General features: G+C 48.1%; 1 protein-coding gene across 2 annotated transcripts; it reads right to left on the bottom strand.

The window, feature by feature from the left end:
* Window positions 1-731: 731 nt before the first annotated feature.
* DDX23 (DEAD-box helicase 23) lies at window positions 732-15159 on the bottom strand. Of its 2 annotated transcripts, XM_069580866.1 has the most exons (18): window positions 15018-15149; window positions 14473-14540; window positions 10141-10349; window positions 9614-9724; window positions 8015-8108; window positions 7832-7897; window positions 7154-7292; window positions 6742-6875; window positions 6513-6625; window positions 6140-6283; window positions 5818-6043; window positions 5374-5519; window positions 4836-5013; window positions 3884-4126; window positions 3311-3462; window positions 2977-3085; window positions 2043-2217; window positions 732-1635 (listed from the first exon to the last, which is right to left on the bottom strand). In XM_069580866.1, exons 3-18 carry the CDS (start codon window positions 10347-10349, stop codon window positions 1412-1414), a joined length of 2463 nt encoding a protein of 820 aa, XP_069436967.1. In that variant the 5' UTR covers window positions 14473-14540; window positions 15018-15149; the 3' UTR covers window positions 732-1411. The 2 variants fall into 2 exon arrangements, with proteins under 2 accessions (XP_069436967.1, XP_069436966.1); XM_069580865.1 differs by lacking the exon at window positions 14473-14540 and having other exon boundaries at window positions 15018-15159.
* Between the last annotated feature and the right edge of the window lie 533 nt (window positions 15160-15692).

The raw sequence follows: 15692 nt of genomic DNA, 5'->3' as shown, positions 1-15692 counted from the left end.
GGGCGCCCTTTCACCCAGCCGCTCATGCCCAGGTCGTGGAGGGAGACTGTCAGCAGCACAGAAGGGACTTGTTTGGGGAGGTGGAGAAGAGGCTGAGTCACAGCCTCACACTGTCCCAGCCTCAGGCCAGAAAGGCCCTGAAGTAGCTGCAACTCGAACTCCATGTCCTTGCCCAGCTCTTTGAGGGGTAAGGAAGAGCATGTGAATAAGAGTACTGGGGGAGGACCCAGGCCTTGCAGCCCCCTCCCCACACGGAAACTCAGCCGGGCCCAGCTCATCTCTCCTTGCTGTCTCTGGTGCCTGTCTCCTCACCCTCCAGAGCAGCAATCTGGGAGCCACAAGCAGTGGTCCTGAAGACTCGGGGTCAAGCACACTGTTCCGGGGTGGGAGAACGGTTCTGACTGTGCTGCTCCTGCCAGAGTTTCACAGCTGCTTTCCTTCCTCACCCTTGTGTGAAGACCCCAGAAGGCTGTCCAGGCCAGAGCTACAACTTCTGTGAAGCCAGAGCTGAGGAGGGAAGATGCATGACAGTCCCACCGTCACTGCCTTTCCCATCTCCCCTCAAGTGGTTCCTAGAGACTTAAGGCTAACAGCCTAGACCCAAGGATCTTTTTCGGATGTGATCTTCCTTCATTTCCCAAGTCAACCCACCGTGCCCAGTGCTGTCCTTCCGTCTCCTGTGGTACTAGGGAAGGCCTGGGAGAGGAGTTTAGCCAGAACTAGACACAGCCTTCATATTCGTGTATTTATTCTCAGAACATACAAACTCATCTTCTCAGAGAGTAGAAAACAGAAATTTCACTGACTTCAAGATGGACTCAGCCAGCTCACCCTGTCCCCTCATCTACTACAAAAATTCCCGGGGTGAGGGACGCCTCAAGTACACAACACCCCTTGGCACAGGGGCCGTGCACAACTCTTAAACAAGGCTCTCGACTTGTTTTATAATCCAAAAGGGCAAACAGCTGTCAAAATGACGATAAAGAGTCCAAGGTCCATAATCCTCAGTACCCGATTCCCTGGGTCATCTAGGGCAACGATGGTGCCGTGGCTTAGGCAGTCAAGTCTGTGCCAAAGAAGTCCCAGCCCAGCAGCCAGGTTTTTGTTCAGTCTGGGAGGCGATGCCAATTGGCTCCCCCTTTAACTGGCACGAGCTGATGGCCCGATGCAATCCCAAAGCCCGCCTGAGGGGCAGAGCTGGGCCAGATCCCTGGTAGTTTGTTCTGCCTGCCTCCTAGAGCAGCTTCCTCCCCTTTGACAGACCTGCACTCAGGCCTTCAGCCCTGAGGGCCTGGGCCAGGAGTCTGACTGCTTCCTAAGCCCCTGGAGGAGTGAGGGCCTGGGAAGAGATGTGAGGCTCCTGAGGAACAGGCTCCAGAGCGTGGCCTTGAACCCTGGGGCGAGTGCTGTGTCAGGCAAAGATGGTCTCTTCCCGGCGCTTCTTGGTGAGGATGGTGCCTGGTTTGTGCTGGGCGTCAGGGTGGTTGGCTAGCTCTGGGGGGCAGGAGGACACCGGGCTCTCCAGAATGGCTTGCTTCAGCTCATAGAACACAGCAGAGTCCTCTTTGGTGAGGAAGGTGATGGCCACACCACTCTTGCCTGCTCGTCCCGTGCGGCCAATGCGGTGGATGTAATCTGGGGAGGGGGAGAAATGTCAGGGCACCAGGCCAGATGCCCTGGTGGGCAGTGTCTGAAGCCTCCACTTCTAAAGGCACCCTCTTCCCTGCCACACCTCCAAGGGCAGTAAACGCAGCTTGTGCTGCCTGAACCTGCAGGGCCCACGGTGCTCTCCCCAGCAGCACTGCTGATGGAGGTCACCCTATCACACTCGGACAGTGTGGCCCAGCTCCACTCTTCACACCCAGAGGACAGAGTGCTGTCACAGGCGCTGAGGGACAGGAGCTCTTCTCACAGGAAGAAGCAACTCCAAGCTCGAGGCTGAGAGAGCTGAGAGCAGCGGCCCCCTCGGTGGAGATATTCGAGAAGAACCAGGCAGGGAATCACCCTTTACCTGGAGTGAAGCTGCTTTCCCCTGCACTCACCCTCAATGTTCTTGGCCATGTCATAGTTGACGACCATAGATACATCTTGGATGTCGATACCACGACCTGCCACATCTGTAGCCACCAAAATATCCTTGGCCCCAGCCTTGAGGTTGGACAGTGCAAACTCTCGCTGCTCCTGGCCTTTTCCACCGTGCAGCGTACAAGCGTTGTACTGTTGGAAGAATGGTGAGGTGAAGAAAGAGTAATGGGATCACAGAGACACAGAAAGCAGGAGGGGGTAGACAGGGAGGGAGGGTTGCAGAGAGGAGAGGGAGAAGGAAGGGGAAGGAGGCGGGAGAACAAGGGCAAGTGAAGTATGAAGGGAGCAGATGAGCTGAGGAAAGGGATGGGAGAGATGGGGGTGCGGCAGACAGACAGGACAAGGTTAAGGGTAGGGCAATTGGGGTGAGATGTGGAGTCAAAACAGATGACAAGTAGTGGAAGAGAGAATGAGGGCAAGATGAGGATGGAAAACAGGGACCAAGAAATTCAAGACCGTTTCAGTGTTGAGTGGAGAGGACACACCCTTCCCCTCAAACACCAGATTCAGGAGTAAAGGACGCTGATCACTAACATCTGCCTCCTTGACCACGCCATCCCCTCCTCAAAATACTTGGTAACAGAACACTCCAACCCACTCCACTCCACACACTCAGATCCTGCCAGGATATGTGTCTCCCGGGCCCCAGCCCATCTGGAGGAAAAGCCGAGGCAGCTGTGGCTGGCACTGCTGGCATGGACAGGGAGTCACAGCAACTGACCGAGTCCCCTTTATCCCCATCTACCACCCCTCTCCCTCTGACCCTGACTTGTTAAATACTGTAAAGGTTCAAGAATGGGTCAGCATTGAAAGCAGAAGCCCAGGGGGCCCGACTAGCTTCAGAAAGCAGCACCAAAGAGACGAGGCATTGCCCTCCCCTGCCAGACACACCCCCATCTTCTCCAGGGATTTGGCCAAAACATCACAGCCCTTCTTCTGGTTGACAAAAATGATGATGGGTGGATCAAAGCCTTGCTCCAAGATTGCCAGCAGCTTTTTCCTGGAGAGAAAAGCATGAGAAAAATTACACACATACTACCCCTCCACTCCAAGTGAAATGCCCAACCCTGATCTACAAACACCAATTCCAGAATCTCCAGTGCCCGTGGAATTCTGAACAAAAAAACAGAAACTCTTCAACATGGTAGAACAATCACCCTCCAGCCACCACTGGCACTAAAGAGTCCCTTCTCCCTTCTGTTTCCTGACTCAGGTGCCCCCATACCTCTTTTCGGACTCTGACATGAGGAAGACTTTCTGTTCCACACGTTCATGGGGCTTGCCTGCAGAGCCAATGTACACCACAGCAGGTCGCCGAAGATAGCTCCGGGCCAGACGCTCTACCGCTGGGGGCATGGTGGCCGTGAACATGACTGTCTGTGAAAACAAGAGGTCTAGCCCTGAGCGCAGGCAGACACACCACACATGCCACCATCAGCACAAGCAGCACACCCCAAACTGAAGAACAGAAAATGAGCCTGGACAGGAAACAGTGTTTCAGAAAACTGCCCCTTGCCTTCCCACTTCTTTCCTCAGTGGCTACTCAGCAGAGTACTTTCTACCTTATGATAGAAGGGCGGGCTGAGTCATCTGCCAGAACCCGCGGCGGTGGCAGCGTGACTCTCCAGAATCATCTTTCCAGGCTAAGAGGCTACACTGCTACCACTGTGAGAGGACCGTACGCGGCCATGCCTCACCATTCTGGAAACAGGTACTCTGGCCCACCAAGGGCAAGAAGGGCCCTGGAGCAGGTCTGGCAACTTGCCCAACTTCTCCCAGCCTGGGGAAGCAGCCTTACTTGGCGGTACTTGTGTTTTCCTGACTCAAAGTTGGCCAGCATCTTCTCAGGGTCCTCGGCCTCATCTGTGTCCGGCTTCTGATTGCTGACAGGCATGTGCTCCAGGATCTTCTGGACGTCTGGCTCAAAGCCCATGTCAATCATTCTGTCTGCCTCGTCCAGAACCACATAGGTGCAGCGGCTCAGCACCAAGTAGCGGTTCTCTAGCACGTCGATCAGACGTCCCGGGGTAGCGATCACTATCTGGGGGGCACAGGGGAGTCACGTGTGGCCCAGCAGATACCCTTTCCTTCCCCTCCTATCAACTATCCACCTACTTGGGCAACAGATCCCCAGTGCTAAGAAACTTGGCCCCCAAACTCTATTTAGGTTTGGGAGTGAAAATTCCAGAGAACTGGCATGAAGTCACTTGGATTTTTTTTTCTCAGGAGTGAATGGGGTCTCTGGGTAAGGTCCCAGGGGTTAGACGGAAGAGGCAACATCAACAGGAACTTTCTTAGATGGAAGAGAGACTAAGTGATATGGTGGAGGGGGTTGGATAGTAGGATTAGGAAGCCTGCAGAAGACTCAATTCCTCCAGCAGACCTCTTGTAAAAAGCTCTCCTTCTACCCTGAGAAGAATGCAAAGCAAAATCAATGACGCAGTCTGGCAGAGTGATTAAGAGCACAGCCTTCAGACATGAATCTCAGTTCTGCCCATCACCAGCTGTGACTCTGAGCAAGTTATTAACTTGATCCTCAGCTTCATCTGTAAAATGGAAGTACCATTATCCATTCTCCTAAGGTGGTTGTGACAATGATGTGCAAAGTACAATCCGTGGTGCCTAAGTCCTCCATAAATAACAGCACGTATCTATAAGCCAGCCCCTTTTTCATTTACTGTACATCTATGGCAGAACTAGAAACACTTCCATCCCAAACGGCGGGCTTGCTGCTGGCTAGGTGAACCAACCTCACAGCCCATGCGCAGCCTGAAGCCCTGGTCTTCTCTGGAGATGCCACCAATAACAGCCACAGTGCGGATGCCCAGCGGCTTCCCAAACTTGATGGTCTCTTCCTCAATCTGCTGAGCCAGCTCACGAGTGGGGGCCAGGATGATAGCGTAAGGGCCCTGGTCGGACTCTTCGATCCTGTGGTAAATGGGGCAGCCCGCAGTTTCATGAGCTTTGGTTCTCATCCAACCACAAACAGGAGCAAGATAAAGTCACTCTTAAGGGCAGCTATGAGAATGGGGAGGGTGGTGGGAAAAGAATGCAACAAGTGCTCTTAAAAATCAGACTCCAGGACAGCCAAGCACTCCAAGGAGTGATCTGTACCAGCAATAAAATAACCATATGCTTCTTTGAGATCATGATCCAATTATTCCCGAATATCTGACCCAGGCTAACTGAAGAAGGGCCCTTCTGATTACAGACTTAAAAAGAACACCAAATGCTCATTTGTCATTTTCACCCTTCCCGCCCAGAGGAGCCAATGCTGGCTGCTCTCACCTGTCAATTTTGGGGAGAGTGGTAATCCAGACCAGCAACGGGATGAGGAAGGCTGCTGTCTTGCCGCTGCCAGTCTCAGCCACGCCAATGATGTCACGATTCTGTAGCCCAATGGGGATTGCCTGGCGCTGGATAGGTGTCGGCTCCTGCAGTGACCCAGAGATAGCAGTGGGTACAGACAATGGGTACAGAATTATGCTACCTGGACTACTGCTGCCAGGGTGGGCACAATGGAAAGAAACCAAGCACAGTGAAAAGGTATGGGACCCAAGAAGAAACACAATCAACAAACAATACTTCAGAAATTGACAACAACATCACTTTGGTGCCCACCGGCAGAGGACGCACCAAACAGTCAAGGAACAAAGTCTTCTGCTCGCAAATTAAGCATGTGCCCCTGGAATCTGGCAGCGTGTCAGACCTCGGGCAGTCTGCGCGTCTCACCTTGTAGCCACACTTGTCGATGACCTCCAAGATGTGCGGCGGCAGAGAGGAGTCTTTCCAGGACCGGACGGGGTTGGGGATCTTGCCGCCTTTGGTGGTGATGCTATAGTCCTCGCGGAAGATCCGCCAGTCCCTGTCCGTCATCTCATCCAGCTTTTTCTGGGACCAATGCCGATCATCCCAGCGTTGCTTGGCTTCCTTCTTTCGAAGTTTGCGGAGTCTCGCCCTGGAGCAGGACACGGGGAATAAATGGGGTCCATATCCTCCATCTCCTTCCTGTAGACTCAGCTGTGCCCCCAAACCCATAGCCCTGACCACTCACTCCTCTTGCTCCTTTTCTTCCAGCGTCCGCCTCTTCTCCATTAGGTCTCCATAGAAACGCGACTGCTCTCGTTTCTGCTGCTTCAGGTCAATGCCTGCAATGAAGCCTCGCCCCAACAACTGTACCTGGTGCCGTTCTTTGTACCTGGGATTGAGACAGAGAAAGGGGAAAAGAGAAGAAGCTGCTAAGCACAAGGCTGAAGGTGTACCAGTTCCCCTTTCGGTCAGAGTCTTTTCCCACCCAGAGGGCTATTGACTATTGTTTTACCCATCTCCCCATCCCAGCCTATCTCACTCCTATCTCTGTAGTCACTGATTCTCTCTAGCAACTGCCTAGTTTAAAAGACCTAGCACTGAGGCATGAAACCACTCACAAGGGGTTGTAGTCAATGGAAGTGTCCTCAGACGCATCCCACTCAAAGACAAACTTGCGGTCGTTGAGATGCCTTGTCCGGCGCCGCTTCTTGATGCCACCGAGGTAACGCTCCTGCCCAGGGACAAAACACAAAGCCCTTCAAGCAGGAGGCCCAAACCTCACGTACAGAGATCAGAACAGCCACACAGCTAAACCTCATTTGTGTGTGTGGAGGGTGGGGCCCAAACCTTAATGGCGTGCAGCTCCTTGCTCTTATCCTTCTCCTCCCGGATCTTCTGCCGCCCTTCCTCATCCTCATTCCCGTTGGTCTCCCTCTCCATCCTCTCCCTGCGCTCCCGACGTTCCCGTTCCTGAGGGTCTTCTGCAGACCAAAGAGAACAAAGCTGCAGAAGAACTCAGTGGAAGAAAAAAGAGGGCATGGAGATCATCCAAACGACAGACACCAAACGAGTGAAAAGGAAGGGGGGACATTTATGATACAAGGGGAATGAAGACCTAACAAAAAGAGATGTTTCTCATGAATGCGCCCCAGCCACCCTCTTCCAAACTCAAACAGGTCTCAAGCCCTTCTGAGTGACACCACAATCCTGTCCCACCCTTTCCTACCCCCATCAAGGGCCACGGGGTAAGAAAACGAACCCAACATTTTCCTGCCCAAGTCCTGGAACTGCTTCCTTTTCTTCCTCTCTTCTTCAAGCATCCTCTGCCGTTCCTCCACCTCCTGTTGTCGTCGCTTCAGGGCTTCAGCCTCTCGTTCTGCTTTGGAGAGGAACTTGGGCTACAAAATAGATTACAACTGTTAACAAGGGTCTGGGGACAGGGTAGACTCGCATCACTGATGGTGAGATGGCAAAGGGCCCAGAAATACCTGTTCAGGCATTAAATGTGTAAGGAAAATACAAACAGGCCTGGGACCTTGTTAAAGGCTAAACTATGTCTCCCTCAAAATCTGGATGTTGAAGCCCTTAACTCCCATCCCTCTGAGTAGACTGTATTTAGAGACAGAGCCTTTAGAGAGGTGATTAAGGTAAAATGAGGCTCCAAAGATAGGCCCTACACAGATCTAACTGTATCTTTATAAGAACACTTGGACACACAGAGACACCAGGGGCCTGTACACAGAGGGAAGGGCCTGTGAAGATGGAAAACCCACCCACCTAAAAGTCAGGGAGGGAAGCCTCAGAAGAAACAACCCCATTTGATCTTGCATTTCTAACGTCCAGAACTGTAAGAAGGTACATTTCTGTTCTTTAAGTCACTCAGTCCGGTTCTGTCGTGGCAATCCTAGGCAACTAATACAGACCCTCAAGCTCTTACCTTGGCCTCGGCTTCCTCCTCAGCCTTTTTCTTGGCCAGAAGTTCCTCCAGGGATAATGGCTGGGCCTGAAGATAAAACACAGGACTTCAGTCCATAGAGGCTCTCTCCCTCTGAAGAACAACAAAGTCAGGCTTAAACTGAAGAGGACGGTAAGGGAAAAAAAAAACTCTTCCTCTTTTTACCTTAGGCTTCTTATCACCATGTTCATCCTCTTCATCCTTTCTAGAGTCTCTGTCTTTCCGAGATTTAAAATCTTTTCCTCGGCCAGGAGATAAACTTTAAGGCAAATGAACAGGGGAACAGTCCACATCACTTTTTTTTGGCTACACTGTGAAGCATGTGAGATCTCAGTTCCCCAACCAGGGATCCACTGCAGTGGAAGTGAGGAGTCTTAACCACTGGACCACCAGAGAACTCCCCATATCACTGTTACTCTAGCCCCTGGATGAGCTTCAGACTGAGCCCCCGAAAGACAATGGCAGTTTTCCCATGACTCAACAAGACTGGCCCATGGTCATCCAACAAGTCCTGAAGTTCCTTTGGCAGGCCTGGTCACTCTGCCTGCTCTGAAACCAATGATGGCCCTGTCTTGGCCCCATGATACCTGAACCTCCTTTTCTGAGACTAATCTCCTCTGGGAAGTGGGTCTTAACTACTGATATCAAAAATATTTCCTCCAAACATTAGTCACAAAAAACAATCAAATATTACCATTTGTAGCAACATGGATGGACACAGATTATCATACCAAGTAAAGTAAGTCAGACAGAGAAAGACAAATATTAGATAATATCACTTATACATGGAATTGCAAAAATAATCAAATGAATTATTTACAAAATAGAAACAGACTCACAGACACAGAAAGCAAACTTATGGTTACCAAAGGGGAAAGCGGGCAGGGAGGGCTAAATTAGGAGTATGGGATTAATAGATACACACTACTGTATATAAAATAAACAACAGGATTTACTTTGTAGCACAGGGAACTACATTCAATATTTCATAGTAACCTATAATGGAAAAGAATTGGAAAAAAATATATATGTGTAACTGAAATCACTTCACTATACACCTGAAACTAACCCAATATTGTAAATCAACTATATTTCAATTAAAAAAAAATTCCTCCAAATAGCAAATGCACATCAGAAGGAAAAAAAACAAAAGACCCTGCCTTACTTTGTAATGCACAATGAATTCAGCCAACATGGCCACCACCCACACCCTTCCCAGATACTGCTATATATTCCTTTGCTCACTTCTCCTTCCTATCAGTCCCAGCAATCTTTTCCCCATATCTGCTATAAGCATAATATACAAGAGATCTCAAATAACCACAGTGTTTGTTATGAGGATTCTATCTTTCGCCCTGAATTCTAACCTACATATTCAGGGCCTAATAAAAACTTTGTATAGAAAGTTTCCAGAACAAAGAGATCAAGATATTGGCACATTAAGCTAACCCAACAAGTACATGTTGTATATTCTGGGTAGGAAATTGAATGGTCTGATGGAGCTATAGGAATGTTCTGTTGGCTGGTAACCTTTTCAAACTAATTTCAAAATTCTAAGAACAAGCGGACCCTCAAGGGTCTGCGACTTCACTAACTGGTTATACATTCTAAAGAAGATGTGTGCCTTCTAAAAGACAGCTCTGCAATAACTACCAACAGCATTCACTGTGGAAAATTCACTTTCCCGTGAAGCTGGGCGAGCTGAGATGCAGAGAGGAAGCAGTGAGGGCGTTGCCCTAAAGCCCACTCCAACCAGTCAGGCACCTGGATCGCTTGCGGTCCTTGTCCCTTCGGTGCCCATCCTTATCCCGGTCTCGGTCCTTCTTATTCCGATCTCGTTCCTTGTCTCGCTCTCGCTCTTTGTGCCGGCGATCTCTGAAGACAGAGCAATTAAGAAATCATGTGATATTTCCTGTGGACCTGCACTGCAGCCCTAAGAAGGTTCCCATGCTCTTTTCTTCCCAAAGTAATATTTTACAAATTAGAAAATGTGTTTCCCAAGAAATTATGAGAGAATTCTATTAATAAGGTCTTAGAACTCCAAGCTGCACTGCTAAGTACTAATGACAATGATAGGCCATGGACTGTGTGAACAGATGAACTATCTTCCTCAATCACTGGGAACTTCATCTTACAAGCTTCCTCTTTACCTGTAAGAGCTACTGGGTCCCCAGGTGTAGAGAAACCTATGACAGACTCATGTCCCAATATGGAGGCATCAGAGGAACCAAGGATAAAGGAGCCTGAAATGTACACTCCCTTTCCAGGTAACACACAGCAAGTTACTTTACCTTTCTGTAGACTTGGATCGGGAACGGGAGCGAGAACGGCTGACTCCTCTACGCCGATCCCTTGAACGATGCCGTTTCCTGTCTTTAGATGGGGAAGACTTTCGGTCTCGGTCTCTATCGCGGTCTCTGTCAGGGGTCCGAGATCGCTTCCTCTCCTCCTTGGAAGGTGATGCATCACGGTCCTTCTTATCAGCCAGCTCTCCTGCCATCTATCGTGCATAAGACGAGTATTTATTATGTACTGGGTACTTTTCTGAACTTTTTTTTTTCTTTTCTGAACTTTTTACAAACAATTTACTTAATCTCAAAACAATCCTCTGAAGTAGATACAGTGGTGTGCCTGCTTTATGGATAAAGAAACTGAAGCTCAGATATATAAAGTAACTTGCCTAAGGACACCTGGGTGTTAAGTGTCAGAGTTTCAGGCAGTCTGGCTTCAGAGGCCCATTCTTATTTATTAATACTCTCTCTCTGGGATTCCTTTTTGTATATATTCATTTCCAAAAGTGTACAATAAGCATACCTAATTTTTATAATTAAACTGCAAGAGTATTAAAAGAAAGTTACCAAATGAATAGGATACTAGCTATCTCTAGAAATATCTTGTATTGCTCATCTTTGGAATCTACTGTATCTGCCAGCCCACCAGGATCAATAAACTACATCTAAGGGAGATAAGTTATCTTGGGCACATAAAGAAAACTCAAAAGAAAAAAAAAAGAAAACTCATAAGAGAAAAAAGGAGTTTAATTTTGAAATGTGGGATTATGATCAGCACCTCAAGGAAAACCTAAGTTCAAATAGAAGAGAAACTCACTTTTACACAGATTAAAAGAAATGTACTTCTAGTTATGCAATGGCAAAAACTTGGGTGACGGGTACATAGGACCTCCATGCACTTTTGTTTTAAAATTTCCTGTGAATCTATGTTTTATGGAAACAATGAGAGACTTTATTTTTGGGGCTCCAAAATCACTGCAGATGGTGACTACAGCCATGAAATTAAAAGATGCTTGCTCCTTGGAAGAAAAGCTATGATAAACCTAGACAGCATATTAAAAAGCAGAGACATTACTTTGACAACAAAGGTCCATCTAGTCAAAGCTATGGTTTTTCCAGTAGTCACGTATGGATGTGAGAGTGGAACTATAAAGAAAGCTGAGCACTGAAGAATTGATCCTTTTGAGCTGTGGTGTTGGAGAAGACTCCTGAGGGCCCCTTAGACCACAAGGAGATCAAACCAATCCATCCTAAAGGAAATCAGTCCTGAATATTCACTGGAAGGACTGATGCTGAAGCTGAAACTCCAATACTTTGGCCACCTGATTCGAACTGACTCATCTGAAAAGACCTTGATGCTGGGAAAGATAGAAGGCGGGCAGAGAAGGGGATGACAGAGGATGAGATGGTTGGATGGCATCACCGACTCAATGGACATTAGTTTGAGCAAGCTCTGGGAGTTGGTGATGGACAGGGAAGCCTGGCGTGCTGCAGTCCATGGGGTCACAAAGAGTCGGACACGACTGAGCGACTGAACTGAACTGTGAATCTATGATTATTTTAGAATTAAAAATAAGGGAGGAAGGGATGGAGTAGAGCAAGGAGGGAGGGAGGGAGGAAGAAGTGTACCAAAAACTAGAGATCACAGACGTTCTGACATTCCGTACTCAGATTTTCACAGCCTTGATTATGATCCAGTCCCACAAAAAGTTTGAGCAGGAATTGTTCTGTCCCCATCCTGCCTGGGGGATACTGAACACCATACCATACTGTCAACTGCCCTTTAGACTACAAAATCTATTTCAGCAAGGTGCTAAATTCAGACAGCAAGTCTGAATCTGCCTCTATTCTACCATCACCATCATCATACCTAAGCCTCAGGACATATTTCTCAAAACTTACTTTATCTCCAAATGGTTCCCATGCAATAATAGTTCCCTAACCTACAGCTTACAATCCCCCTTTCCCATGTAATTCCTGTCATGTATCTTTAAGAAGGGAGAGGGTAAAGAAAAGAAAAATGAACAAGTACCACTTTAAAAAAGTTGGAGACGACCTATTTTACCTCAGAATTGCCAGTACAACATGCATAGACCATGGACATTACACTTATGTCTCTTTCACTTATAGCCCTAAGAAAACAATCAGAGGAAAGGCAATTCTGGACATCACCATTATTTCAACAAATACTGAGTACCTGAGAGGCGCCAGAAACTGTTCCAGTACTGGAGATACAGCAGTAAGCAAAACAAAGCCTCTGTACTCATACTGCTTAAATTCCAGTGAAGCAGACAGCAGTTAGGCAGAAAATAAGAGAATTTCAAACAGTGTAAGTGCTAATGAGAGAACAAAGCAGGGTGTGTGATGGGGAGCAGCATGAACAAGAGGGCTCTGGAAAGAATTTTTTAAATGACATGTAAGCTGAGACTTGAATGATGAGAAATAGAGAGTCCATAAAAATCAAGGAAAAGAATTTATTGTGTAGAAGGAACAGCAAGACACTGAGGCAAGAGCTAGCTTAGCATGTTTGCTAACTAAAAATAGGCACGTGTGGAATTCCCTGGTGGTCCAATAGTTAGGCCCTCACAATGCCAGGGCCAGGTTCAATCCTTGGTCAGGAAACTAATATCCTGCAAGCTATGCAGCACTGCCAAAAAAAAAATACTCATGTGGTCAGGAGTGGCAGTGACCAAGAGGAAAACTGGCTCAAGATGCGTTCAAGGAGGTAGGCAGGAGTCAGATCACGGAAACGTGTTTTAGGGCAGGCTAGAAGAACTTGGCTTTTAGTTTAACTGCAGTGGGAACCTTAAAAAGGTGTTAAACCAGAAGTAATATGGTCTTATTTTACATTTTTAAAGAATCACTTCGGTGACTTGCAAAAGGCAAAAATGGACACGGAACCACTGAGAATGCTATTATGGTAATCCAGACAGAAGATAACAGTGGGGACCTCTCTGGTGGTTCACTGGCCAAGACTGCACTCCCAATGCAAGGGGCCCAGGCCTGATCCTTGGTCGGGGAGCTAGATTCCACATGCCACAACTAAGAGTTTGTATGCCACAACTAAACAATTCCTTGTGTCCAACTAAGACCCGGTACAGCCAAATAAATAAATAAATATTTTTAAAAAGGTAACAATGTTTTGTTCTAGGAAAGTGAGAGTGGAGACGGAAAGAAGAGAGCCTCAAGGCAGATTCTGAAGACAGAGCTAACAGGACTTACTGATGAAGGGAGGAAGCAAACAGGAGACACTCAAACTCCTATATGGCCTGACCAACTTAAATGGCTCACAGCACCATTAGTGACTGCAGAAGACTGGGGAAGGAGAAGATGGAGGAAGAAATTTAATGTTTCATTTTGATCCCGGTGAATGTAAGATGTCAGTAAGAAAACCAAGTGGCGATTCCAGGAAGGCAGCTGAAAATGCAATTCTGGAACTTAGGAGAGAGTTGGAAACAGTAATGTGAGTTATCAATATACAGACGGCTTCTAAGTAGGCATTCTAGTTAGGAAGAAAACAGAGGAGGACCCAGGGACTTCCCTGGTAGCCCAGTGGTTAAGAACCCACCTTTCAATGCAGGGCACACAGGTTGGATCCCTGGTCAAGAAAGTAAGATCTCACATGCTGCAAAGCAACTAAGCCCACCTGCCCCAACTAGAGAGCCCAAGCGCTGGCAGGAGAAAACCTATACCACAGCGCCGCCACCCCCTCACTACCGGAACTGCAACTAAGACCCAACTCAGTCATAAATATTTGTTCTAAAAACAGGACCCAGGATTGAGCTCTGAAACACTGTAACGTTTAGAAGTCAGGCATAGAAGCCAGAGAAGAAAACTGGAAAGAAACAATAGCCAGTGAAAAACAAGAAAAGATAGTAAAGTATGCCATCACAGAAGCCAAAAATGTGTTTCAAGGAGGGAATGCTGATCTGTGTCAAGTGGAGAAAGACTGGAAGATAAAGGAGTCACCCTCACCTTTGCAAAAACAGAGATGACAAGAGCTGTTTTAATGGCATGGTGGGAGTAAAAGCCTGAGTGCAATGAGTTTAGAAAAAAATGAGAAGTGCAAATGAGCAGACAGTAAACACAGGCAACTTTTATTGTAGGTTCTACTCATCACAAACCTCCGGATCTTTGAGTTCCTCAGTGCTTGCAGGACAGCACTGAGGAACTTCATTGAATGAACTTCATTTCATTCAATGAAGTATGCATTTATCAAACAACCACCATATGCAAGGCACAGTGCTAGGCACAGTGTGAGTTACAAAAGGAAATCGGCAAGATCCTGTCCACAGGAAGCTTACAAAACAATAGAGGATATAAGACACATACCAAGATGCAGGCTCAGATGAATTGCTGCACGACTTCAAAGAAGTTTCCTTTCACTTGAAAAAGGAAATCTGGAAAGAGTGTAGAGGAAATGACTCTTGAGTATTAAAATATAGGTAGAATTTGAAGATGTGTAATTGAGGGTTCCGGAAATAAGTCATTCCCGGCAAAAGAAATAATACAGGAGGCGCAGAGGCGGGAAAGCATGACTAGTTATGGGAGAAAAGCCAGAGTTTCAGTTTGGCTGGAGCAAGGGCTACTCCAAACATGAAAGAATAAGATCGGACTGAGGATATCACGGGTGCTGTGCGCATGGGCAAAGGTCTGACCCGTAACATCGTCCAGGGACCTGCCCTATCCCCGCCGGAGCCAACACTCCCACTGGGGCCCGCGCCCCTTCGCTCCTGCCGGATAGGTCTTTCCAAGCTCGTGCCCTTTCCCTATGGCGTTCTTCCTCTCCTCGTCCCAGAGACAGGGTCGACCGCTGTGCCCTCATTCTCGCCTTCTCTGCAGGCTCGTGGAAACCGCTTCCATCGCCCGAGACTCACCACTCGAGCCCAAACCGCCCAACGCGGCCTCAACGTCGCCGAGTAGTCGCCATCTTTCCCGTTTCCTGGTCGCCGGGCTGCTCCCTCGGCCGCGCGGCAAGTCGGGAAGGCGAGTTCCTGGTCCCGGGCAGCGCAGGCCAACAACGCTGGGCCGAGAACTACCAATCCCCGAATGCACGGCGCGAGCGCCGGTCCCGGGACGCGGGGGCCGCTGGGCAATGTGGTTCGCCAAACATTTGAGTCTGTGGGAGGAAGAGTTGTTCATAGGTGGACTTTCATCAGAAGGTTTTTCTCTCTGCGGGCGCAGCCCTCCTGGAATATGCTGGTTTTCCTGAAAACTGTAGTTAACGACATCATGGCCCGTGGCTTACAACGGAGTAATTTAAGGCTTTCCTTACATATGAACTCGCCTGGCGTGCTGCAATTCATGGGGTCGCAAATAGTCGAATACGACTGAGCGACTGAACTGAACTTACATATCAATAGCACGTAGTTATAACTAGCAACTGTACTAACAGCAATAAATACTTTACCATTTGTGGAAAAAGTGGGTTTAAAAAAAATCTTTGAGATAGATTATTTACAGGTGGACAAATGAAAATTTAAGTTACAGGAGCAGCCTAGTATTTACCAGTGAGGGTGGGACAGTTCATTGTGTGAGACTACCCCAGCTTT

Source organism: Ovis canadensis, chromosome 3 (assembly GCF_042477335.2).
Source record: "Ovis canadensis isolate MfBH-ARS-UI-01 breed Bighorn chromosome 3, ARS-UI_OviCan_v2, whole genome shotgun sequence".
NCBI classification, from domain to species: Eukaryota; Metazoa; Chordata; class Mammalia; order Artiodactyla; family Bovidae; genus Ovis; species Ovis canadensis.
Note: the sequence above shows the minus strand (reverse complement) of the source record. Positions and strands in the feature narration are given on the sequence as shown.